The sequence below is a fragment of the Lipotes vexillifer genome, unplaced genomic scaffold, assembly GCF_000442215.2.
Source record: "Lipotes vexillifer unplaced genomic scaffold, Lipotes_vexillifer_v1.1 scaffold75, whole genome shotgun sequence".
Classification (NCBI taxonomy): domain Eukaryota; kingdom Metazoa; phylum Chordata; class Mammalia; order Artiodactyla; family Lipotidae; genus Lipotes; species Lipotes vexillifer.
The window spans coordinates 2227051-2253369 of NW_006771517.1; the positions used below are offsets into that span (position 1 = coordinate 2227051).

General features: G+C 46.7%; 1 protein-coding gene across 1 annotated transcript in view; it reads right to left on the reverse strand.

Moving 5' to 3' along the window:
- Nucleotides 1-22843: 22843 nt before the first annotated feature.
- Nucleotides 22844-26319, reverse strand: part of REM1 (RRAD and GEM like GTPase 1) — a 7018-nt gene continuing 3542 nt past the window's right edge. Inside the window, exons 3-4 of the mRNA XM_007446878.1 lie at nt 24393-24594; nt 22844-23122 (exon numbers count right to left, since the gene is read on the reverse strand). Of these exons, the coding sequence (XP_007446940.1) occupies nt 22851-23122; nt 24393-24594 (474 nt within the window). The 3' untranslated portion in view covers nt 22844-22850. The remainder of the gene's footprint in view (nt 23123-24392; nt 24595-26319) is intronic.

The following is a 26319-nucleotide window of genomic DNA, read 5'->3' on the forward strand; positions in this document are numbered from 1 at the left end:
GAAAAACTTCCCTTTAAAGTGGAGTGACCTGGTGGACACTCCCTTAACCAAGCGATCAAATTTAGCACCACCGAATGGGATGGGACAAAATGACTAGACGTGATGCAATGCGGGGGACACATCACCTGCGTAGTCTTCTTGCCAAACATGTTTAACCTGCATCTACTCATGAGGAAGCATCAGGAAAAATAAGAAAAAGCCAGACTGTGACATATTCAGAACAACTAGCCTGAACTCTTCAAAAATGTTCGGCCATGAAAGAGAAAAAAAACCAAAAATCCATGTTGTAAATGAAAGGAGAATGAAGGGAGGGGAAAAGCAAATGTAATCTATCATCCTTGATTGGATCCTGGATCACAACATTTTTAAACAGGCTATAAAGAAAATTTTCGGACACGTGGGGAAATTTGAATGTGGATTGTTTGGGAGTGATAATGGTATTGTGGTTCTGCAGGACCTTGCTAATCAGGGCGTGATCCCCAGACTAGTAGTAGCAGCTGGGAGCCTATCAGAAATGTAGAATCTCAGGCCCCACCCAGACCTACTGGATGTCCCGGTGATCTAAGCGTACATTTAGTTTGACAAATGCTGGTGTAGGAGATCCACTGTATTTGTAGGAGGTATAGTCCTGCCTCAGGAGCCCAGGTGATCCTGTGGTCTTGATTCTTGGGAGAGAATGGGCAGGGAAGCAGTGAAACTGTGTAAATGTTTACTGTTAAATTACCTACTGAGGCTACAGGACCTTTAAATATATGTGCTCAATAAATATTTATATGTGAATGAATGAGTTTATTGTTCCCTCCACCTAACCATGTTTATCTTTCCTCACAACACTGGTTAACCCCTACTCATTCCTCAAAGCTTGAGTCAAATGTGATTTCCTCAGGGAACTTCAGGGAACTCCTGTATTTCTAGCAGTGTGGAGCCAGCAGTAAGCGCCACAGGGGTTTTACTAAGATAGAAGAAACACTCTCTGTGCCCCTATACCTCCTTACAGTAAGACTGGAATTCTCATTTGGGAAGATTTTTTTGGAGGCTAAAACTGCTCATGTGGCTTGTGTTTTCAGTTCCATCATCCTAGAGAAATTCTCACACAGGTCTATTAGGGAACATGTCTGAGGATTTTCCTGCAGTTTTTTTTTTTTTTTTTCCTGGTCGTAGCAGGAAGTTAGAGTGAACCTAGGTGTGTGTCCCTGAGGAACAAATAGACAAAATGTGCTGGGTGTATACCATGGGATACTAGGCAGCAATGAGAAACAACGAGCCAAGTGTCTGCTCCGTCAGTGCAGTCAGGACAGTCATGGCTTCTGCCCTTTGCCCTGGATGACTTTTTTTTCAATATTTTATATTTTAATTTTTTTCAATATTTTCAATATTCTTTCAGTATTTTTTTCAATATTTAAAATTTTTATTTTCAATATTTTCAATATTTTAGTTGATTTACAATGTGTTAGTTTCTGCTGTACAGCAAAGTGATTCAGTTATACATATATATACATTCTTTTTTTTTTTAATATTCTTTTCCATTATGGTTTACCATAAGATTGCCCTGGCTGATTATTAATAGAACCCCTTGCATCCTCAAATGTGTAACAGTTTGGATGATAATGCACGGTCACTCTCATAGGTCAGAGAGCCAGAGATGAGGATTCTTGTTTAACTGCCTTTGGTGGGGAGTGTCCTTAGGAGGAAGGGAAGGAGGAAGGAAGGCAGGAGATAAAAGGCCAAGTGAGGGGCTTCCCTGGTGGCGCAGTGGTTGAGAGTCCACCTGCCGATGCAGGGGACGCGGGTTCGTGCCCCGGTCCGGGAGGATCCTACGTGCCGCGGAGCGCCTGAGCCCGTGACCCATGGCTGCTGAGCCTGCGCGTCCAGAGCCTGTGCTCCACAACAGGCAAAAAAAAGGCAAAGTGAGGATGGGGTCTCTGCCGGGGACTTGCTCCAGCATGACCTCATGGGGTCCTCTGTGGCACAAACTATGCCACAGACTTGTTCCCACCTTGAGGCCTCTTGTAATCCTGTATCTGTCAGTCGCTGGCCAAGTGTAGGGGTCAGGGAGGGAGGCGGGGAGTCTCCCTGGCCAGTTGGCTTCTGTTTGACCAAGGGCAATTCTCCAGAGAAGGTGGCAGCTGTGAGTGTTTTTTAGCCAATACTCACAACAGCTGGTGGTCAGGCCACTATGTCTGGTAAAGGGGGTCTGGGTGGGGCACCAACTGCATCCCTTATAATCCCCCTACCCTCATCAACATGTGTAGAACTTTAAAACATAGAGCTGAGCATTAAGAAAAATGTGTGATATGATTTATGTAGATTAAAAGCACATATCAGGGACTTCCCTGGTGGCGCAGTGGTTAAGAGGTTGCCTGCCAGTGCAGGGGACACAGGTTCGAGCCCTGGTCCGGGAAGATCCCACATGCCACGGAGCAACTAAGCCTGTGTGCCAGAAATACTGAGCCTGTGCTCTAGAGCCCATGAGCCACAACTAATGAGCCCACGTGCCACAACTATTGAAGCCCACGTGCCTGGAGCCCGTGCTCCGCAACAAGAGAAGCCACCGCGATGAGAAGCCCGCGCACCACAACGAAGAGTAGCCCCTGTTTGTCGCAACTAGAGGAAGCCCGTGCACAGCAACAAAGACCCAATGCGGCCAAAAGTAAAGAAATAAAATAAATCAATTTAAAAAGTAAATAAAAAACAAAATGTTAAAAAAAGCACATATCACACTGATAAACCCTAATGGAAAAGAATATGAAAAAGAATGTATACATGTATAACTGAATCATGTTGCTGTAAGTAGAAATTAACACAACATTGTAATCAACTATACTACAATAAAATAAAATTAAAAAGTACATATTACATAGCAACACTGCAAATCTAACAAGGATATTTACATATTAAAGAATACATATGAGCACATTAGAATGGTTGCCTATAGAGGGATGAGAGTGAGGGTGAGAACTGGTAATTAAAACAAACAAAATATGTACATAAGTAAAGTAAAATAGGGGCCTTGAGGAAAAGAGTGATGATGGTCTACTATGAAGGAATGAGTGTGATGAACCCATCCCTCTGCTCCTGACATTCAAAAAGGAAATAAAAGATCTTTGAAGACTAAAGAAAAAGTTGTCACTTACAGTTCCCTTTCTTCCTCGCTGGGTTGGGGACAGAGGCTGTGTTTGCCAAGGGAAAGGCAGTGCCTCTCTGACGCGAGTCAGGGCACTGTGGTTGGTGAAACCGGGAAGGCCAGCCGGACGCACTTTAGGCAAAAGCGGGAATGTATAGGCTCCAAGGAAGAGGTGAAAAACCAACCCCTGGACAGGACAGGCAGGGACAGAGCTGGACCTCAGTTAGCCCCCGAAAACCAGGATGTCTATATTGCCAGGATCCTTTCTCTGCATTGTTTCTTTATTTTCTTCCACAGCAAACCTGTGTGCTACAATGGCAGCCCCCATGAGCTGAGTTAACATGCTGTGATTTGCCTCAGGAACCCGGAGGCTCCCTTGTGGTCAGGGTGTCCAGTTCTACCGACACAAGTCCTCTGTGGGGGGTGAAGCATCCATTACGTGGTCTGAGTCTGGGCTCAGTGGGGATTTCAGTAATCTCAGGCCACGCCGTAGGATGTTGGAATGATGGAATGTTAGTCATAGAACGTTAGCACCACGCTATACTCAGGTGAAAATGTTATTGTCTTGGTATTGCTATTTTTCCTGGGGAGGGAACTGTGTATATGTATAGTATGGGAAGATAACCTTGACAATCCGCTTGAGGGGAATGTGAGACCCCAAGAGCTCTCCCTGGCAGGTGCCAAATAAACAGAGATGGCAAATGTGCTTTGCATTAGAAATGATAAGGAATTTGTGGGAGGGAGAGAATGAGACAGAGAGAAATGAAGGGGAGGATGGAGGAAGGAGAGGAGCCAGTGAGATGGTGAGGCTGGGACACCACGTGGAGAGAGGGGAAAATTCCCGGTGGTGGGTGGGCAAGTGTGTTTGTAAGGCTCGGATATGAGCACCTTTGTTCTCCTGAATCTTCATAAGATTTTCCATGCCTGCAAAGTGCCCAGGGTGGATGGGGCTGTGTGTATATCAAGGATTTCCCTATTTGGTTCAACATCGAATGGTATGAGGCGCTATACGCTGAGGAGAAAGGATTTTGGGGTCAGAGTACATACCATGAGCACTCTGCCTGCTGAGTGGGAAATGGATTGGCCAGGACAAGAGTGACAGTGAACAAATCGGCCAAAGAAGAGATAGTGGTGGCTTTGGCTAGGGTGTGTCTGGTGGAGATGGAGAAAAGTGGACGTGATTAGATATATTTAGGACATTTCTGATTTCGGATTTTATTCAGAAAATAGAGTCAAAGGGACTCCCTGATGGAGTGAGGGAGAAGGAGGAACTGAGTCCTGGGTTTCTGAATTGAGCTACCGGATGATAGAGTCTACTAACTGAGATGGGGAAGATGGGTGCTGGCGAGGTATCCTCTTTGAATTGAGAATTGTGCAGCTTTGGGAAGCAGCTGCTCCCCTTGCTCTAGTGCCCTCTTTTGCCAGCAGAGGGCAGCTGAGGCCAGTTAACAGATTCAGCCCAGGTGAAATGGGGGTGTCCAAGATGGGCCTGGGGGACACTGGCTATAGGAAGGCTACTACCTGGCTGATGTAAAAGCAGCGGGTTTGCTTTGAGGCTTAAATCCAGCCTCTGATTTTGAGGCCAATCCAGACTCAGAAATCTGGGGCTGTCCACGTCCAAGGCTGCTGGCCAATCCAGGCCACATCGTCTCTCCCAGGCTATTTTAACAGTTTCCTAATTTGTCTCCTGAAGTCAGCTCTATATCATACCTCTTTGCTTGAAACCCTTCAATATCTCCCAGTGGCCCTTAAAATAATCTCATGCTCCTCACCGTGGGCTTTGAGGCCCTGCATGTGCTGCCCCTGCCTACATATCCAGCTCATCCATTACCACTCTTAACACTCGTTACCCCACCCCCACCCCCGGCCCACCATCTTCTCTCTTCCTGATTGTTTGTTAAGCTAGCTCCTTATCATGGGTGACACCTTATACACTACCTTCCCCACAACCTTTCCTATTCTTTCTCAGCTACTTAAAAAAAAAAAAAATCCTCATAACACATAGCACTTCAATGTGCAATGCTCTATCTACCAGGATAATTTGATATGTTAATTTTCTCCTCTCCTTCCTGTATCTCTTGGCTAGGAGAGGTTTGGTCATGGGGTTCACAGCAGAAACTGCCTCTGACTCTTTCTGGCTTCATTTTCTATGTGTTTAAACATCATAGAGCAGATATTGCAAACTGCGTTTCCTAGGCCCTATCCTGTTCATAGAGGTGTTCTGTATGCCCTTCACCAAGGTTTAACAACTATCTTCACTCAGTTGCCAAAGTTAAAAAACAGCAATTTCAAAATAAAAATTTGGATATTTGGCTTTTCTTGAATATTTAGAAGATCTGGCAGTCTCAGCGCTGCATTTTCATGAGATGAGCACTGATATTTACTGAGTACCTACTAATGTCGGGCACTGTTCAAAGTGCTTTCTCACAGGAAGTTGTTGTACAGGAGGTACGAGCATTATTCCTTATCATGGTTAAGGAAATGGGCACAGAGTGGTTAAGTGACTAGACTAGGAACTCACAGACAGTAAACAGCAGCATCAGAATTTGAACCCAGGCAGCATAGCTCTAGAATATGGGCTCCTAACCACTGGGCAACACTGCCTTATGGCTGTTTGGTGAGCTGAGCTGTGCTGCCCCCTTTAAGTGGGACCTGTGCTCTCCGGTCACCAAGTCTCACACTTTGTTTTTGGTTACCAGTTTGTCTCCTGGAGACTCAGAGTTTGCAAACCTTTGGTGTAGAGAGAGTGCTCATTTCTTCAAGGACATGGGAGAGGAACGAGCTCTTGGAGGCTGTGAACTGAAGGAAGGTCAGTGGAGTCTGAGATCAGGGGATTCTCCCCCTTCTTGGCCAGACTGTGGGGATGAATGGACAGGGTATGCGGAGGCTGGACCCAGTCCTGGTGATCCCAGCCTCTAGTAAGACTCCCAGGTCCCTCCTTGGCTTAGAAGCAGGGGCTGCTGGACTCAGGTGTCCTTGAGGGCTTGGGCACTGTGGTTAGAAGCCTCACATGGTCCAGCGCTACTGAGAGCCCCCTGGCTTCCCTTCTTGTCCCCTGGCAGGAGTAGCCTCCAGTAAGGATGAAGACTGAATTTACCTCCAGTCCAGAAGGATAGGGGAATAGTAGAACTTAACTTGTTTTTTGAGAAATGAATATTACTTTCCCACCTGAGTTTGGGGGTTAAGATTTACATCTGATTGCAACAATTTGTAATTATTTTTATTTTTTCTGTTTTTATGAAGTTTTCTGTTTTTGGTTTGTCTCCTCCATTAGACTATGAGCCCCTTGAGGGCAGAATAATGTACAGTGTTTACCAGTGTTCACACTGAACATCTACTGTCTAGAGGGTTCCAGGCACATAGTAGATGATCAATAATCATCATAATTATAACACACATTTATGGAGTGTTATAACACACATTTATTCCTATGCACTGTGCTTAACATTTACATGTATGTATTAACTGACTCATTTGAGCCTCACACCACCCCTTCTGTGGGCAGGCATCTTCACACAAGAGGAATCTGAAGTGCAGAGAGGCCAAATAATTTGCACAAGGTCACACAGCTCAGGTTGTGTCTAACAGATACTCACTGAATGAATGGGTGAATGGTTCCCTGGTATACACTTTGCTCTCTTTGCCTCCAGGCTGTCCCTCATCCTACATAGTTGTATCCCACAGTATTGGAATTACGTGGGTCAGACCCAGGCAGGGGACTGTCTCAGAGCGTTCAGTGAGTCCCTGAGGTCCATGGGGCAATGTCCTCACACCTGGGACTGGTGTGACTGATCCTTTTCAATCACCTCTGGCCTCTCCTTGTAGCCTCCTCTCTTCATTCCCAGCCTTACACCCTACACTTCAACACACAAACTACTCATAGGTTCCTAGATTCTTTTCGGCCTCCCTGCTTTTGCTCAAGCTCTTCCCTATGTGGGGACCATCCTTCCAAACCTGAGATTCCTTCCATTATTCTAGAAGAAGATAACAGGAAGGTAGGCAAGTTCTTTAAACCACACTACCCCTTGTGTGGTGATACTACGATGCCAAATTTCATCTGGTCCCCAGCAGCCTTAGGATGGTGGTGGTAATGGAGGCGATTATAGAACAGTATGCTCATCCCCATCTCTCTGGAAGGATACAAGTCCCAGAGAAAAGAAGGGACTTGAATAAAGCAAAACAGGGGTCAGACTCAGAGCGGGGAGGGCTAGAATCCAGGCCATTGGCCTCCCAGCCCAGAGCTTTCTCCACAATGAGGCAGCTCTGTCTGGCATCACACAGGGCCTGACTGCCCAAAAAGAGCTCCTCAATTCTGAGCTAACAGTGCCTGAAATTCCACCGTTGGAGATCATTTCCTTTGGGGGGGTGGGTAGAGGGTGTTGAAGGCTTTTCAGTCTTCAGGGAGCCCCAGCTAATGATGAAAACCCCTGTGATGGGTCCTACACTAAGCTCATGTCAGCCTGTTCCCAGGAAGATGAGTGGCTGACAGGCAGCCAAGGGTGAGATGCCGTGGGAAGGAGATCCTGACCGAGGGTGGAAGGAATATGGGAAGCACTAAGGCAGGCAAAAAAACAGGGGCAGGGGTGGGGGTGTCAGCCACAGAAAGGGTGGGGCAGCTGTGAGCCTTGGGCTGGGGACTCAGGAAACCTGGCTTCATCACCAACTTGCTGTGTGATGTTGGGCAAGTTTCTTTCCTACTCGGAGCTCTGATCTGGGTCAGTGCTATGGAACAAACTTGCTTCTGGGTTTATCTTAAGGCTCTTGGTGTCAGAAAGTTGGGGCCCTGGCTGGTGGTTGCCATGACAACTATCTCTGTGGCAATAGTGACCAAGGAGACTGTTGCCAAGGCTATAATTACCAGGTGCAAGAGTCAAGCGATTGGTTATCAGTTCCGTCTTAGGACAGGCTCCTCCCTGTCACCTTCTTCCATCACCTGCTAGTTTAGTGTTTGTGGGGCCAGATGACTTGACACCCAGGGAGTTGTCAGGAGTCTGGAACCTGTGTTCTCTTGTCCTCGCTTATGCTGACAGGCTGTGTGACCTTGGGCAAGTCTCTGCTTCTCTCTGGGCCTTAGTTTCCCCATCTGGAAAACGAAGAGTTTGCACAAGGCCCTTTCACCTCTAAATTTGTATCAATTTGCCTTTAAACAAGGGACAAAGTTATAAGCGAAAGGGTTTGTTTCTAGGAATGATCTGAAAAGTGTTAACAACTGTTATGACTGTCACTCACCAACATATCCACACAGTCTTGGACGGCCCTGCTATGGCAGGTATTACCCCTTCAGTGGTTGTAAGTGGGGAGGTCTGCGTGGTCCCAGAGGAAGCTCTGGAGAGGCCATTATTTGGGGGATACTTGGGGGACATTCGGGACAGGGGTTCTTAACAACTAGTAGGAATGTATCTAAATATTTTGACAACTGGTACAGCCATACTTTGCATTCTGGCTGAACACCAGCCTCGGTCGAATCTATAATGGTGGAACTGCAGGCACTGTGAGTAGCAAAGGGAGATTTTCCAGGCAGAGGGACTGCACGGATGAAGCCAATGGCTTTCAAGCCCAGCCCTGGTCAAGATCTCCAAGAGTAAGACCAGTCCTTCCTGGCCACTGCACCTCCCTGAGTCAGCTGTGCACAGTCCCCAGAGAGTCGGGTTTTCCAGTGTCTCAGTTCTAGGATGGCTGATGCCCAGACAAGTGGGCAGGGCACAGCAGGAGCTGGCAGAGGGAGAGAGCCCAAGGAGGAAGTGGGGAGCTCGGGGGACGCCTGCTCCTCCTCTCCCAGGAGACGAGGCCCTGGGCAGATGCCAGATCTTTGGCCTCCCGGGTCTACTCCCCCTCCCCCTGCATTCCCCTCCTTGCATCTCCCAGCAGGACTTTGCAAACAGCCTCTCCGGATGGGGATGGACGCGGCTGCCGCCTCCTCCCTGCACACTTTCCATTCCCAGCCCTGAGCCTCAGCCAGGGTTCCTCAGGAAAATTGGCTGAAAGAGACATTTTCCATGCTCTTGACTCCTCTGCTGGGTGGCTGTCCCTGCCTCCACTCTCTTGTCTCTTCTGCAGCTGGTCACCCAGACCTGGAAGGAGGGGAAATATTTGGTCAACTGGTTGCTGCTCGCTCACCATTTAATTTTATATGTTATTTTGTCTCCCTGGCCTTCAGTTTCCTAATCTGTGAAATGAGCTAGCTATGCTGGGAAGCAGGCTTGGGAGTCAGACGTTGTTTTAATCCTTATCTCTGCAGGTTACTAACTGAGTGACTTTGGACAAAATACTCAGCCACTTGGAGCCTCAGTTTTCCTCATCTTTAAGATGGTGTTGTCTCTTACTGTTGTGAAGATTAATGAAACAGCTCTGGTATCTGGAAGAAAGAACACCCCTCTACTCCAGGCAGATAATGAAGAGTGGAGTAACCTAGGCTAAAAGTTTAATCTGGTCCTTGGAAGCTGTAATTTTAAAGTTTCACTGGGATTTTGGGCAGCAAATAGGCACACTCATTGAGAGAAATATTGCTCAACTTCAGAAGAATCAGAGAAATGCAAAGTAAACGATGAGACATCTTTTTCCCCCCAACCTTCCCTCATCCTGTCCCTGAGAGAATGTCAAATGAGAAAAGACTGGTCTTTTGGGTTCCTAGACCCAATTCCAACGTGTGTGTGTGTGTGTGTGTGTGTGTGTGTGTGTGTGTGTGTGTGTGCGCTTCCCCATACCAACAAGCAATTCTTGGATACCCTGCTGGTGTCAATCCTGACACCATCTACCTGGAGATAGCATCAGATCTCCTAGGTACAGGGCTCAGTCCCACAAGACAGCCCTCCACTACAGATGCAGGGTTGTTAGCTGTACTTCTGGCTGACTGGCTATAAATTAGAGGTTCCCATGACCCCTTTCTTGGGTTTGATTAATTTGGTAGAACAGCTCACAGAACTCAGGAAAACATTTTACTCACTAGATGACTGATTTATTACAAAGGATATTAAAAGGACACGAATCAACAGCCAGATGAAGAGGTGCATAGGGTGAGGTCCTGAACAAAGGACTTCTGTCCTTGTGGATCTTGGGGCCCAGCACGGGTACACGTGGAGGTGGTCTGGTTCCCCAACTTGGAAGCTCTCTGAACTCCCTTCTTTTGGACTTTCACCTGGGCATGTTTGATTAACTCATTGGCCATTGGTGATTGATTCAAACTCCAGCCCCTCTCCCCTCCTAGGAAATCACATGGGGGGACTGAAAGTTCCACCCCTCTATTCAGGGTTGGTTCCCCTGGCAACCAGCCCCAATCCTTAGGTGCTTTCCAAAAGTCGCCTTTATGAACATCAACATAGTTGTGGCAGAAAGGGGCTTGTTATGAATAACAAGCCACCCATTTCACCTTTATAGCTCTGAAGCTAGTTTTCTGGAACTGAGGACAAGAGACCAAATATTATAACAAAACACGCTCCCATTACTCTTATCATTTATATCAAGGGTGTTGGGAGCTATGAGGCAAGAACTGTGGATGAAGACCAAATACACATGAGGAATATATTTTGGTTGTCTGAATGACCAAATATATATGTTTCCTATAAATTACAATATAGTTGGGCTTCCCTGGTGGCGCAGTGGTTGAGAGTCTGCCTGCCGATGCAGGGGACACGGGTTCGTGCCCCGGTCTGGGAAGATCCCGCATGCCGCGGAGAGGCTGGGTCCGTGAGCCATGGCCGCTGAGCCTGCGCGTCCGGAGCCTGTGCTCTGCAATGGGAGAGGCCACAACAGTGAGAGGCAGCAGCCCTGTGCCACACCCCAGTGGGGGAAGTGTAAAGGCATTTCCAAACCACTCGGTATCCCACTATAGGCTCAAATAAAAAAAAAAAAAAAAAAAAAAATTACAGTATAGCAACTGGTGACATCTAATGTGGGGAACTGGGCACTGTTGATATGAATATAAACAAAAAGAGCCCTTTTGGAGGGCAAGTTGGCAGTCTGTCAAAATGTAAAATGTGCATGCCCTTTGACTCAGTGAATGTGAATTCAGTAATTTCTCCTCTAAGTGCAAGAATATTCACTGCCTAAAACAAACAAACAAACAACAAATAAAAAACAAAACCCATATAAACCCCAAAGGGACTTCCTGGTGGTCCAGTGGTTAAGACTCCATGCTCCCAATTCAGGGGGCCGGGTTTGATCCCTGGTCAGGAAACTAGATCCCACATGCCACAACTAAGAGTTCACATGCTGCAACTAAAAGGTCCCGCACGCCACAATAAAGACCAGGCACAGCCAAATAAATAAATAAATAAATATTTTAAAAAAAGAATATTCACTGCCGCACTGTTTGTAAAACAGTTACACTAACCTAAATTTAGTCACCTTCGATTGGTAAAATATGTAATCCATATTGTGGAATATTTTGCAGCAGTGAAAAGAACAAGTTAAAGAAAAAATGTACAGACTGAAAGGAGGAAAAGACATATCACAATTATAATTGAAGATTTCAACACTCCTTTCTCACAAATTGATAAAACAAGTAGACATAAAATCACTAAGTATATGGAAGACAAACAGCATTTTCGTTTTCTTTTTTTGCAACAAAATGAATTTTTTCTTCTTTTTATTTTTTAAGGTGCGCAGGCCTCTCACTGTTGTGGCCTCTCCTGTTGCGGAGCACAGGCTCCGGATGCACAGGCTCAGCGGCCATAGCTCACGGGCCCAGCCACTCGGCGGCATGTAGGATCTTCCTGGATCGGGGCACAAACCCACGTCCCCTGCATCAGCAGGCGGACTCTCAACCACTGCGCCACCAGGGAAGCCCCAAAATGAATTTTTATAAGAACTTTTCTTTTAGGTTAGAGCATTATTTCAATACCACATTGATTTTTTAAAAAAACTTTGTTGGAGTATAATTGCTTTACAATGGTGTGTTAGTTTCTGCTTTATAACAAAGTGAATCAGCTATATGTGTACATATGACCCCATATCTCCTCCCTCTTGCGTCTCCCTCCCACCCTCCCTATCCCACCCCTCTAGGTGGTCACAAAGCACCGAGCTGATCTCCCTGTGCTATGCGGCTGCTTCCCACTAGGTACCTATTTTACATTTGGTAGTATATATATGTCCATGCCACTTTCTCACTTCGTCCCAGCTTACCCTTCCCCCTCCCCGTGTCCTCAAGTCTATTCTCTATGTCTGCATCTTTACTCCTGTCCTGCCCCTAAGTTCTTCAGAACCTTTTTTTTGATTCCATATATATGTGTTAGCATACAGTATTTGTTTTTCTCTTTCTGACTTACTTCACTCTGTATGACAGACTCTAGGTTCATCCACCTCACTGCAAATAACTCAATTTCGTTTCTCTTTGTGGCTGAGTAATATTCCATTGTATATATGTGCCGCATCTCCTTTATCCATTCGTCTGTCGATGAACACTTATGTTGCTTCCATGTCCTGGCTGTTGTAAATAGAGCTTCAATGAACATCGTGGTACATGACTCTTTTTGAATTATGGTTTTCTCAGGGTATATGCCCAGTTGTGGGATTGCTGGGTCATATGGTAGTTCTATTTTTAGTTTTTTAAGGAACCTCCATACTGTTCTGCATAGTGGCTGTACCAATTTACATTCCCACTAACAGTGCAAGAGGGTTCCCTTTTCTCCACACCCTCTCCAGCATTTACTGTTTGTAGATATTTTGATGATGGCCATTCTGACTGGTGTGAGATGATATCCCATTGTAGTTTTGATTTGCATTTCTCTAATGATTAATGATGTTGAGCATTCTTTCATGTGTTTTTTGGCAATCTGTATATCTTCTTTGGAGAAATGTCTATTTAGGTCTTTTGGCCATTTTTGGATTGGGTTATTTGTTTTTTTGATATTGAGCTGCATGAGCTGCTTATAAATTTTGGAGATTAATCCTTTGTCAGTTGCTTCATTTGCAAATATTTTCTCCCATTCTGAGGGTTGTCTTTTCATCTTGTTTATGTTTTCCTTTGCTGTGCAAAAGCTTTTAAGTTTCATTAGGTCCCATTTGTTTATTTTTGTTTTTATTTCCATTTCTCTAGGAGGTGGGTCAAAAAGGATCTTGCTGTGATTTATGTCATAGAGTGTTCTGCCTATGTTTTTCTCTAACAGCATTTTCAATCACGTAGGCCTAATTGACATTTTTAGAAGACTACACCAAACAATGGCAGAATGCAGATTATTTTCAAGTGTTCATGGAACATGGATTATGATAGACCCTATGTACAAAGCGACTCTCAAATTTGCAATTGGATTAAATTAGAAATCAATAACAAAAAGCACCTATAGGAACCCCTCAAATATTTGCAAATTAAACAATGTATTTCTGAATAACCTATGGGAAGAAGAAATCACAGGGGAAATTGGAAAATATTTTAAACTGAATGATAATGAAAACACAACATACCAAAATTTGTGGGATGCATCTCGAGCAGTGCTTGGAGGAAAATTTATAGCTTGATATAAATTATATAGTTATTTTTTTCTAATACAGCTTTACATGCTTGTATTATAAAAGAAGAAAGGTCTCAAATAATTGATCTCAGTTTCTATCTTAAGAAGCTAGAGAAAGAAGAACAAATAATAAGGTAGATTTATGTTTACTGGCATGGATAGAAAGCCAGGAGAAATTAAGTGAAAAAAGCAAATTATACACAATATATACAGTATTGAGGCAGCAATTGCTTTGCTGCCCCTTGCTTTTCTTCTACCTTGCCTTCAAACATAGAATCCCTGATTTTGAGCTGGCACATGGCTATTCAGAATAAAGTATTCTAGACTCCTTTGCAGTGAAGGGTGGTCATGTGACTGAGCTCTGCCAATGAGATGTAAGCAGAGGTGATATGTACGTCGTCTGAGAGGCTTTGCTTTTTCTTGAGCTCCTAACTACTTCCTGCTGGCTGAAATGTGGATGTGACTACTGCAGCTTGGGCAGCACAGTGGATTGAAGATGGTGGAGCCACAAGATAGAAGGAGCCAGGGTCCCTGCACTGTGGAATGCCATGCCTGCCCTTGGACTGCCCGCTTCTGGACTTCTTTTGCGTGAGGGAGACAAATACTTCTATTTTGTTTCCATCACTGCTAGTTTGGATTTCATCCCTTGCAACTTTTCAGTCCCTTGTAGCTTTCATCCCTGTGCAACTGAACACATATAACTATGACCCCATTTATGTGGAAAAAAAGCAAAGAAACCTATATATGTGTACCAGATGGATGATTTTGACTTTGGCACAGAAACCCCAAGGTAATTTGCTTCAACATTGAAGACATATTATTATCTAACGTAACAAGCCCAGAGTTGGGGCAGCTTCAGGGTTGGCTAATTCGGTGGCTCGACTTCATCACCAAGGACTCAGGGACTTCCCATATTTCAGCTTTGCCATCTTCTGACTAGATCCCATCATAATTGCCAGAAGATAATTTCTGCTGCAGCTCTTTTTTTGTTTGTTTGTTTGCTTGTTTTTCGTCTCTTTTTCAAAAGCAAAGAAACTTTTATCTAGAGCCCTCCAGACAACCTTCCCTCACATTTCATTGGTCAGAGCTGGTTTGTAAGTCCGTCTTTATTTTATTTATTTATTGATTGATTGGTTTGGCTGCACTGTGGGGCTTGTGGGATGTTAGTTCCCATATCAGGGATTGAACCTGGGCCCTTGGCAGTGAGACCATAGAACCTTAACCACTGGACCACCAGGGAATTCCCAGGATTTATTCTTGATCCCATGAAAATGAGAACAACAGAGCAAAATTGTGACTCTGACAGTACGGAAGAAAACAAAGATGGCCAAATGTCTGCTACAATATATATCTAAGTGTGCTGAAAAATCGGGAAGGATACACTCCAAACTGCTAATGGTGGGTACTTCTGGGGAGAGGAGTGGCATGGGGGGAAATGAAAGGAGTTCTGTGGAAAATACTAAAATTGCTATCCAATAACCCTTACCCACTTCTCTGTTGCTCACAAAAGAGTGGCAAAGGGATGAATCATTATTGGCCCAAGCCAAATGTGGCGATCTCATTCCTTTTTGCCTGATAGTTGCTTTCTCAGCCTCCCTTGCAGCTAGAGGTGGCCATGAGACTCAGTCTGGCCAGTGAGATATGAAAGGAAACTGCTGGGAGAATAACTTGCTCCTCGATAAAAAGAAAACCTCTTTCTGACCTTTCCCCTCCCATTCTTTTTTTTTTTTTTTTTTTTTTTTTTGCTGTGCGGGGCCCCCTCACTGCTGTGGCCTCTCCCGTTGCGGAGCACAGGCTCCAAGCAGGGGAGAAACATATTTACCTTGCAAAGTGATTTTTCAGAGTGGAGAAGGGATTGAAGGGGAGTGAGTGTTGATGAGCTAAGGGGGAGATTCTGATGATGGAGGAGCTTCAATAATGTGAGAAATGGGTGCAAAAAAGAGCTTCAGATTTGCTGGCTGCTGACTCCAGCTGGGCAAGTCACCCGGAGAGGAAATGGCTCCTCAGAAGCCTTCAGGCGGCCTGGCACAGTGAGTGTTTCGTGCACAGGGAGGTGCTTTTATTTAATTATTAAGTTTGTTTCCTGTTTGTGCCCTTCTTTCTCACATGGGGATCCTCATGGCCTCTGGCCTTGGTGGATACAGCCATCTCCTAATTGGCCTCTTACCCACAGGTCTTGTCTCCTGCAGCCCATCCTAAGATCAGCTCGAGCTGGGGAGAGGGGAGAACGGGGAGGTATTGTTTAAAAGGTATAGACTTTCAGATTTACAAGATGTAAAGGGTTATGGTGATGGATGGTGGTGATGGCTGCACAACAATGTGAATGTTTTTTGTTTTTGTTTTAAATTAATTTATTTTATTTATTTATCTTTGGCTGCTTTCTCTAGTTGTGGCGAGCGGGGCTACTCCTCGTTGCGGTGCGCGGGCTTCTCACTGTAGTGGCCTCTCCCGTTGTGGAGCACAGGCTCCGGATGCACAGACTCAGCGGCCATGGTTCACGGGTCCAGCCGCTCCGCGGCATGTGGGATCTTCCCGGACCGGGGCACGAACCCACGTCCCCTGCATCGGGAGGCGGACTCTCAACCACTGCGCCACCAGGGAAACCCTCCCCTCCCATTCTTGCTTGTAATACTGGTGTGAGGATGTGATCCTTGGAGTTGTTGTAGCCATGTTGCAACCATGAAGGAAATTCCTAGAGAATTATGGAGATGCAGACCCAGTGTCCTGACATTTTAAGGCTGATGAATCAACCTTAGAATTGTCTACTTCTGGACATTCTGTTAGAAAATATCCTTATAAGGGTTTCTATCATGTGTAGTTGCGGGCAGCTTAACAGATAAGTGCATTTTTACTTTTACCATATGTTTTCTGTTTTTCTGATTTATCCTTATAATTAAAATGTGTTATTTATGTAATCCGAAGTTCAATTTAAAAAATGTACCACTTGGCATTGGGCACCTTTGGAATCCCAATAGGCCTGAAGAGGCACTCTGGGAAAGGAGATTGGGAGGAGCTGAACTAAAAGAACAAATCGTTCTTTATAATTAAGTCCTAACTACATGGTATGAGGGGTGACCCTGCAGACTGGGGAATGGCTGAGAATACATTTCTTTCTCACTATTTGGGTTTAGGCCAGAGGTTACAAACTGTCAGCCTCTGGTCAGAACCTGGCTGGGGGACATGTTTTGCTTCTCCTGTCCAGGGCTTAAAAATATTGGAATTAACAAAATAGTTATTTAGGAATTGGGATACTTCACATAAATATCTGGCTTTTGCTGCTTTTCTTAGAAAAAATGAAATATCTGAAAAATATTTTTCATTCCAAAAAATGAAAAAATGAAATATCTTAGAAAAAATGAAATACCCTAACAGAAGTAATAGGCAGCTTAGTTCTGTCATTCCTTTTAGGTAGGAAAGGACTTCCAGTTTGCCACAGACCTTGATGCTCCCTAATGTTTGTCACCTAGTCTACGTCATTGATTTATATTACCTGATTCTGTGAGCATTTGCATTTGTGACCCCTGGCTTAGGTTTTGGATTCAAAGTGCACATGTGCATACGTGCACGCATGTATGTAGGATTCACAGACAACTGAGTGTGTGGAAAGGCATGCAAACTTATTCACACAGGTGGGCAGACCTTGAAGAGGACTGAGTTTGGAGTGGTCACACTTACTCTGGACTCTTCTGTAAGACTAGAAGAGCTAAGAACACCCTTGACTGCCCTGCTGGGGCACCTGGAGTCTTAATCCAGCCCCAATAACTCAGACTTCTGAAGATTACTGCTAGGGGTGGGGGATAATTCTGAGGCGAGACCTATATCTGTCGGTAAGGAGTAGGGTTTTCTGAAAGGTTGGTGGAGATTTGCCCAGTGCAGGCTTGAAGAAACTGGTGATCCTGGAGAGAGGCATGGGTTTGAGGAAGGGAGGCAAGGTCAGACTCTGGGGACAGTGTCCCGGTGCGCCCGACATCCCACTAGGAAGGAACCCCTTTACCTTAGGGCCTTCTCTCTGTACTCATCAGAACAAGACTGAGTTTTTGTGTTGGACGAGAGTAAAGACCCAGCCACAGGCTTCCTTTAGCCTCCACCTTATCCTGCCATGGATTGGCTCCCCCAGATGTCCACATCTTAGTCTCTGGAACCTGTGAATATGTTTTTTTAAAAAAATATTTATTTACTTATTTGTTTTGGCTGTGCCAGGTCTTAGTTGCGGCACACGGACTACTTAGTTGTGGCATTCAAACTCTTAGTTGCAGCATGCATGCAGGATCTAGTTCCCCAACCAGGGATCAAACCTGGGTCCCCTGCATTGGGAGTGCGGAGTCTTACCCACTGGGCCACCAGGGAAGTCCTGGAACCTGTGAATACGTTATGTTACACGGCAAAGGAGAATTAAGGTCACAGATGGAATTTCAGGCTGCTAATCTGCTGACTGTAAAACAGGAAGGTTATGCTGGGCTCAATGTAATCGCAAAGGTGGAAGAGTGAGGCAGAAGAGAGAGAGCCAGAGAGATGGCAGCATGAGATGGCTTGGCTCGATATTGTTGGCTTTGAAGATGGAGTGAGCGCCAAGGAAAGCGGCTGGCTTCAAGCAGCTGAGAAAGGCAAGGAAGCAAAAGCTTCTCTAGAGCCTCTAGAAAGGATGGAGCCCTGCAGACACCTTGGTTTTTGCCCAGTGGGACCCAAGTTGGACTTCTATTTGACAGAACTATAAGATAATAAATTTGATGTTTTAAGCCGTTAAGTTTGTGGTAATTTGTTACGGCCCCAATAGGAAACAAAAGCACCAGGACACCTAGAGGGTCCACGTTGTAGGTGAGACTCCACTTTACTGCTGGAATCAACCTCCAGACGACATGTGACATGATTCCAGTCGCTCCAGCCTTTGTGAGTTTCCCAGCCAAGGGCCCAGAGAAGAGCAGTACCCACTTCGCCTGGCCCAAATTCCTGACTCACAAAATCTATGAGTATAATAAAATGATTGTTTTTATGCCACTAAGCTTTGGGTGGTTTGTTATGCGGCACAGAAACTGGAACAGCGATCCACCTTAGCCTTGAACTTGAGTCAGACGGAACTGGGAAAACAACACACACTGTTGAACCCAGAGCTCCCATCCCATCATTAATATTATTTTTAACTAAACCCTGAACTGAACAGAAGGAAACAGCGCCAAAATTGAAACTGAACTTGTGTATTTTTTCAAGCTGTTGAACTAGAATATTCAAATATTCTTGAGACAGTCGCAAAAAGAATGCTACCCTAACCCCTTCACTCCGTATATTTTGATTTGCCTAAGGTCACATGGTCATGGCAGAGCTTAGAGATTCTTAATCTTTAAAAACATTTTGTTTTACAAAGCAGCCAGCTGTGACTCTCTCTACCCTCCTTACCTTCCTTCAGAGAACATACCCTTATCAAAGTTTGCTGAATAAAGGAAGGACTGAGCTGTGCCTGGGAGATGTGAATTTCTCACCATCCAAGGACAAGGGAGTTCCAGCCTGAACCCGATTCCTTGGGGGTCCCCGAGTGGAAGCTCTGTGCCCTTGGCTGAGAAATTGGAACTTTCCATCAGGGCCAGTGATCCTCAGTATTTGAGTAGCCAGGCTGGGGTGTGCTGGGATCCAGGTGGCCTTCATCTCGTCTGGATCAGGACAGCACAGTTTGTGGCCTTCCCCCAAAGCAAAAGGAGGGGGGAGACTGAGGAGACTTGGGGCCCCTGGGGAGACATTCCTCTTTCCAGAGCTTTATCACTTTTTCCATAACAGTGCCCTCCCTTCAAGGTGGAAAGTCGCAGCTGGCGGCTGAGGATACTCTCAATGTGCTTTTGTTCTCCACCCTGCCCCCAGCCCAGGCAGCAGGGTGCTGGGTAGACACCAGCCTGCGCCGGACTTGCTGTACTGTCGGACAGTGCGATATAGTTGAGCCTTTCACACCATGGGACTAGACTTCCCTGGTTCGAATCCTGGCTATTTGCTAACTGTGCAACCTTGGCAGGGTATCTACTATAGTTTCTCCATCTGAAAACTGGCATGGTGATAATATGAGCAGTTCTGAGGATTTAATATGCAAAAAGCACTTAACACTGCACCTGATACATGGTAAGAGTGATGGAACTGTTTGCTGTTGTTATTACATGACCTTGGGAGATTCTTCTTTCTCTGGGCCTCAGTTTCCCCAACTGTACAATGAAGATGGCAGTTCCTACCTGCCTCTTGACAGCTGATCTGGGTGTGAATCCTGACTACCCTTTCTTGCTGTGTGGTCTTGGACAAATTTCTTGTGTTCTCTTAGCCTCAATGTGCTCATCTGTTATCTGTTAAATGGTACCTATTAAGTAGATGGTGATGATGAAATGAGAAAACGTGTACCAAGCATGGAGCATGGGGCCTACCACATAGAAAGAGCTAAAACAAAGTTAGCTTTTTGCTTTTTTTTTTGTTTATTTTTTGTTTTGGTTTGTTTTTATGTCTGAGAAAGAACTTTCTAAACTATAATAGGCCACGTCCCTGGGAGGAATATTGTGGTTTTCTTACATGCTTTCCCAGCCATGCCTTATTTACAGACTCCTAGAATCAGAGAGATCAGGTTTGGAAGGGCCCTTTTACAGATTGGTTAATTAATCCATTCCACAAATATTTAGTGATCCCCTACGATGAGCCAGGTACTGATGCAGGTGTTGAGGAGAGAGCAGCACCAAGGGTTTTGCCCTTGCGGACCTCTCATTCCTGTGGGGGAGGCAGACAGCAAGCATGTGAGTACATGAATATATGCTACAAGCTCAGATTCAATCCCTTTATGTTACAGATGGGAAAACTGAGGCCCAAGAAGGGAAGAGAGTTTCCTAAAGTCCTCCAGTGTGTTAATAGGGCAAAGACTCCCAAGCGAGTCTTCACGGTCTCAAAATATCTTACCCTAAAAAAACTCTGGTTTCCCTAATGTTTTAAGATATGATAGCAGGAACCAGCATTTCCTGAATCTTCCTAGACACAGGAACTGTTATAAGTACTTGACCCATCTTAAGTCATTTAATCCTCACATCAATCCTGAGGGAGGGAATTGTCATGAATCCCATTTTATAGATGGGGAAACTAAGGCACAGAGAGATGGAGGGGAGCAGGGGTTGAATACTGACCCCCTGGTTTAGGGCCCATGCCTTCCACCACTGTGCTGTCTTGCTGTGTTGGCTGCATACTCACCCCTGCATCTAGTCTGCACTATTTCTTTCTTTCTTCCCTCCCCCGCCTTCCCCCAATCCTGGTCTCAATGATTTCTTCCACAATCTGAGTAGCTTTGGGTACTCCCTTTCTGGCCCGCAATTTCCCCATCTGTGAATTAAGAGGATTATTTTCATGACCACCCTGATTTTTAGCACCTTATCAGTTTGTAATTATTTTAATCATATACGTGTTTTCTAGTCTGTTTTCCCCACCAGACTGTGAGCTCCAGGGAGCAACACCCTACTCCTTCATCACTATGTCCCTAGAACCTGGCACTGTGCCCTGCACTTAGTAGGCCCTCAGTTAATATTTGAGGATGAAGAAAGGAAGGAATCACGCTGATTGTCCCCAGGTTTTTCCAAACCAGCTCCTGCGCTCTCTCCCTGGCCCTCTTCCTTTCTCAGCCTGTGGGGCCTCCTCCCTCCCTCCCTCTCACCTCCCAGGGCCGGCTTGGGCCCTCCATCCGGCCTGCATTTTTCTGGGTTTGATATCATTTTTTCCACTCTCCCGGGCTGCTGCCGGCTGCCTCTGCCAATTTTCCACAACTATAGCCCCTCCCCCATGACCACAGGCCTCCAGAGACAGCTTAGGGTGGGGGAAGACCCTCCTCCTTTTCCCTTCCCTGGGCTGGAGTTGGGATAGGAAAGTAAGTGCCATCAGTGCCCTGCTGGCAAGATTGGGGGGTCACAGCTGGAGGATGGCTCGCCTGCTTGTGCTTTGGTGTTCCTGGCAGCAGGGACATGGCCGACGTGGGGGGCTGAGGCATCTGGGCAGGCAGCTGGCTGGGGGCAGGGGTGTCAGGCATCAGGGACACAATGGTCCAAACTGTTTGCATCATGTTCTCCTCTCAAAGTAGTGACACCACTTCCCCTTATGCTGGAAACTCCTGACCTGACCCCCAAGGCCCATCCCCAGCCATGATGCCTCACTACCTCCGACTTCCCACACAGACATAGGAGGAGGCTGGGCCCTGAGGTCTGGTCCTTACCCTTACTGGCTGGGCGACTGTGGGGTGCTCACTTTCCCTCTCTGGGCTTCAATTTCCACAGCTACAAAATGGAATGAGTCGGACTAAATCGGGGGTCCATCCTGGGGATTAATGGATTGAGTTTCATGGAGTCCACCTGCCCCCTTTAAATTGTGTGCAAAATTGTGTTTGAAAGTCCATTTCCCTGGGAGTCTATAGTTTTTTGTCACATTCTCCAAGAGAACTGTGGATAAGCTGGCCACAGACTCTAGTCTCACAAGCCTGGGCTGGAATCCTGGCAACCTCACTTATAGCTGCTGTGTGATCTGGAGCATAAGCCTTCACTGTTCTATGCCTCTGTTTTCTAACTAGTTAAACATGGGTTATGAAGATTAACAGTTGTGACAGCTTAGTACCCAGTCAGCTCCCAACAAACACCAGCTATTGTATTGCTAGGATGAGGGCGAAGATTTTTTTTTCAGAGAATATTTTGTGAATTTATAATCTAAAAAAACGAGTTAATGAGAGAATAGAAGGTCATCACACTAAACTGTGGTTGCTTGTGCTCCACTGTGTCTCCCTCAAAGTCGTGGGACAGGGGCTGTGCCCAGTGGTTCAGAGAAGGGCCTGAATGCATAATTGGTCCGGTGATTTTATTGACTAACCCTGACACCCAAGTCAGCAGGCCAACCCAGTCTGCAGCCCGTGTAGATGAAAAAGCGGGAGGTGGAGACGCCTGAAAGAGCCCAAAAGAAGAGATCTGGGCACTCAGACAGGACATCCTTCTGGTCTGGTTTATTGTGGGGGAATTTCTGAGGGTTGGCCAGAGCCCAAGGACAAGGAAGACTTTTTTACAAAAAGACACGCACCGCATGAAAACCCCCATTTAGGCTTTGGCCCCATGGTCTGTCCATCACTTGCCCAGGGCAGAGAGGTCCGTGAAGCTGTGGCTGGGGAGATGCTCTGTACGTTGGGGGAGTGGGCGGCCAAAGCCCACGATGCAGACTGCAAGCCACAGAGACTCTGCCTCTCCGTGGCCCTGGTGGAGGCTAGAATGCACCCCAGTGCCCCCCACCCAGAGAGTGGGCGGGTGGCCTCAGAGCACGGCCAGGTTGTGGCAGGACTTGGAGCGGGCCTTGAGTGCCCGGCGGCGGGCGCTGCGGGCAGTTAAGCGCGCCAGGAAGTGTCGAGCCCGCTGGCCTAAGCTTGCCCGTCGTCGGGGGGCCGGCGGCTCCCGGCCTGCGCAGTTCCCGCGGCGCAAGCGCAGTTGGCGCACTACGCCTTCGAAGAGCTCCGCCACGTTGTGCTGCAGCGCGGCTGACGTCTCGATGAATTTGCAGTCGAACACCACAGCGCAGGCGCGGCCCTCTGAGGGGGCGGGGTCAGTGAGCCAGGGCGGAGCCACAACCGGAAAAAGGAGATAAAGGTAGCAGGAGGTGTGTTCAATCTCAACCGGAAGCACGATTTTTCCTTTCCCCATACCTCGTGCTGCGTGCTAGGGGACTCAGAGATAAATCTGGCTTTGAGGAGCTAGTTCACAGGTTAGTGATTGATACTGATAGCAGAATGAGGCTGGGAAGACCGGGAGGTCCCACGGAAGGGTCTTGACTGCCAGGGAAGGGGTCTAATCTGTGTATCAGAATTGTCTGGGGGAGCTTGTTAAAATGCAGGTTGCTGAGCCCACCCGCAGATATTCTAATTCCGTAGGTGAGGCCTGGGAACCAGCGATTCAACAAAATCTCCTGGGGATCATGTTGCAGAATTTTGGGACGTCTGCTCATAAAGCATATGGTCTTCCGTCTCCAGGATGCCACTGGGCTGGATGCAGGGGCCTGGGGTCTAGTCCTCAGTGGCTGGTGACCCTGTAGAACTGGCCTCCCCACTCTGGGTCTCAGTTTCCATATTTTTTAGATTTCGCCCTGTGAGTAGGGCCATTTTTAGATCTTTATGGGTCCCACCTGATACATCAATTGTATTAAAATATTCCCCATCCCACTTTAAATACAATTTAAGTACAACTTTAAACATTTTGGTTTGCAGTTGCTGGCTGACACAGTATTATGTTTTGTACACAAAGCTCTGTGAAATTTGAATTTATAATTTTCTCACTGTATTTTGGAGTCAATAATTGTCTTTTTCAGGTCTCAGATGTAAGCCCTTGAAAAGCTTACAGGCACTGGGCCTGTCATGCCTGGTGAATAAAGTGTCTCAGACTAAGGGCATTGGGGCACATAGGGGAATTTTTAGGCAAAGAAGTGACAAGGTCAGCTCTGGTTCGGGGAAACTCTGGCAGCTGGTGAGGAGAACCGATTGAGTGGGGATAGAGAAGTACCAGGGTTGGCCCAGGCTACAGTGGAGATGCCAGGATGGGGCAGAGGCTCTGGGCATGGGGTCAGGAAGGGAATGTGGGGTTAAGGGAGGTGGACCCGACAAGGTCTGGGGACTGGTCTGAGGGAATGAGAGAGGAGGCAAGCCAAGAATGGTTTCTAGCTTTCAGGCTTAGGCAAGTAGATGCAGGATGGAGGTGGCCGGGGTGGGGGGTGGGGCACGAGTCACTGAGATGAGGAGCACTGGAGGAGACGCAGTGACAACAGGGCTAAGAGAAAGATGGAGGAGGAGGGTGGAGTGGAGGGCTCACCTTCCACGGAGACTTCCCGGCAGCGTGCCAGGTCCGCCTTGTTGCCCACCAGGATGATGGGCACGTGGTCCGCCTGATACGTGCGCCGCAGCTGAATGCGGAGCTCAGAGGCACTCTCGAAGCTGCCCCTGTCTGCGATGGAGTACACGATAACGTAGGCGCTGCCCACCTGCAGGCACGACTCCTGGCTCCAGCTTTCATCCTGTAGGGGAGGGAACCCAGGCCCATCCTCAGACGGTACCTGGGCCCTGGCTGAGAAAGGAGGGGCTGGGATGGTCTAACGGGTGGGATAGGGCTGAGGTTGATACTTTGGACAGGTTGGGGGACAAATTCTGCCATAATTCCCTGTGTCACCTTGGGAAACCACCGATCTTCTCTGAGCCGCAGTTTCTCTGCTTGAAAAATTGGGCTAATGACAATACCTCACTCCATTCTCTCATTCATTGGTTCCTTCTGTAGGCCGGCCACTGGAGACAAAAGATTTATTGGGTTCTGCTAGGGAGACTTCTGGCTTTGCCTTTTCAGCTCTTTTGTCTGGTTTGAGGAGGGTTTGGTCTTGCTAGACAGTCCTTTTGGCTTTTTGCAGTCCAGAGTTAAGAAAAAAAAAGGAAGGGAGAGAAGTGGGGACAGGAGGCTATCTTCCAGGGGAGGTGTTTTTCTGGATAGTCTTGAAGAGAGAGTTGAAGGAGCAACTGTGGCATGTAAGGGAAGGGGGTGAGAGAGGAAAGGGGCATTTTAAGAAGTAGAGTCCTTTCAAGATGTTTGACAAGGAAAGGAAAGAACTGGAGTAATTTTGATATTGTTTTGGATGACGGTCTTTTGTCAGGGACAGCACTCCGAGACTGAACCACCTAGGTAATGGCTTTCTAAGTGTTTCTAAGTGTTTAAGGAGACACAGTTCCTGCCCTCCAAAAGCTCACGATTAGGAAGGAGATGCTATGAAAATGGAGAGATATAATGCAGTGTGATAAGTACCATTAAGAGAGGCATATGCAGGGACGTCCCTGGCAGTCCAGTGGTTAAGACTCGTGCTTCCAATGCAGGGGGTGCGGGTTCGATCCCTGGTCAGGGAACTAAGATCCCACATGCTGTGCAGCTCGGCCAAAAAAAAGAGAGCCATATGCAAGTGGCTGGAGGACCCATGGGGCTTGGGGCGGGGGTAGACCAGAAGAACTCAACTGGGCAGAGTGTGGGAGGGCTTCACAGTGGACTGGTGAGTGGGGTTAGAAAGGATGAGCAGGCTGAGTAGGAGGAAAGAGAGGGGGCAGGAGTGGGAAATGCCGAGCGTGGTAGAAGTATTGTTTGTGAGGGGAAAAGAAGCCAGAAAAGTTTTCTCATAAACAAATAAGGTAGATAAGTAGGAAAGCATCGGATCCACGGTCAACATCATTGTCAAAAGGGGTAAGTTCTGAACAGCTGTACTGATCCTTCCCCGAGGCCAAATAACCCTGAACTGAGTCAGACAGATGTGGGTTCTTATTCTGGGTTCTTAGCTTTGACTGTGGACAGGTTCCTTCCTCCCTCGAGTCTGTTTTCTCATTTGTAGAATGAGCGGGTGGGTCTTGACCATTCATTCATTCATTGCACAAATATTTATGGAAGATTTGCTACATGTTAGCATCACAAAAGCTGGTTGGTACATGGACTGGTGGGTAAGAACCCCTTGGGGGTGTGATTAAAAATGTGGATTCCAGAACCCCACTTTTATAGGTTCTATTTCATTAGGTCTGGGGTGAGACTTGAGAATCTGATTTCTAATACTCTTCAGGTGACCCTGATGGTCAGCGAGGCTGGGGTACTACTGGATGAACCAAAGGCCCTCCCAGTTCTGTCAGATTTTGCCTCTTTGACATCAACATGGACCCTCTCTGCATGGACCCTCTTTGGGAACTGCCTTTACAGACACTGGCCAGGGAAACTGTAGGGA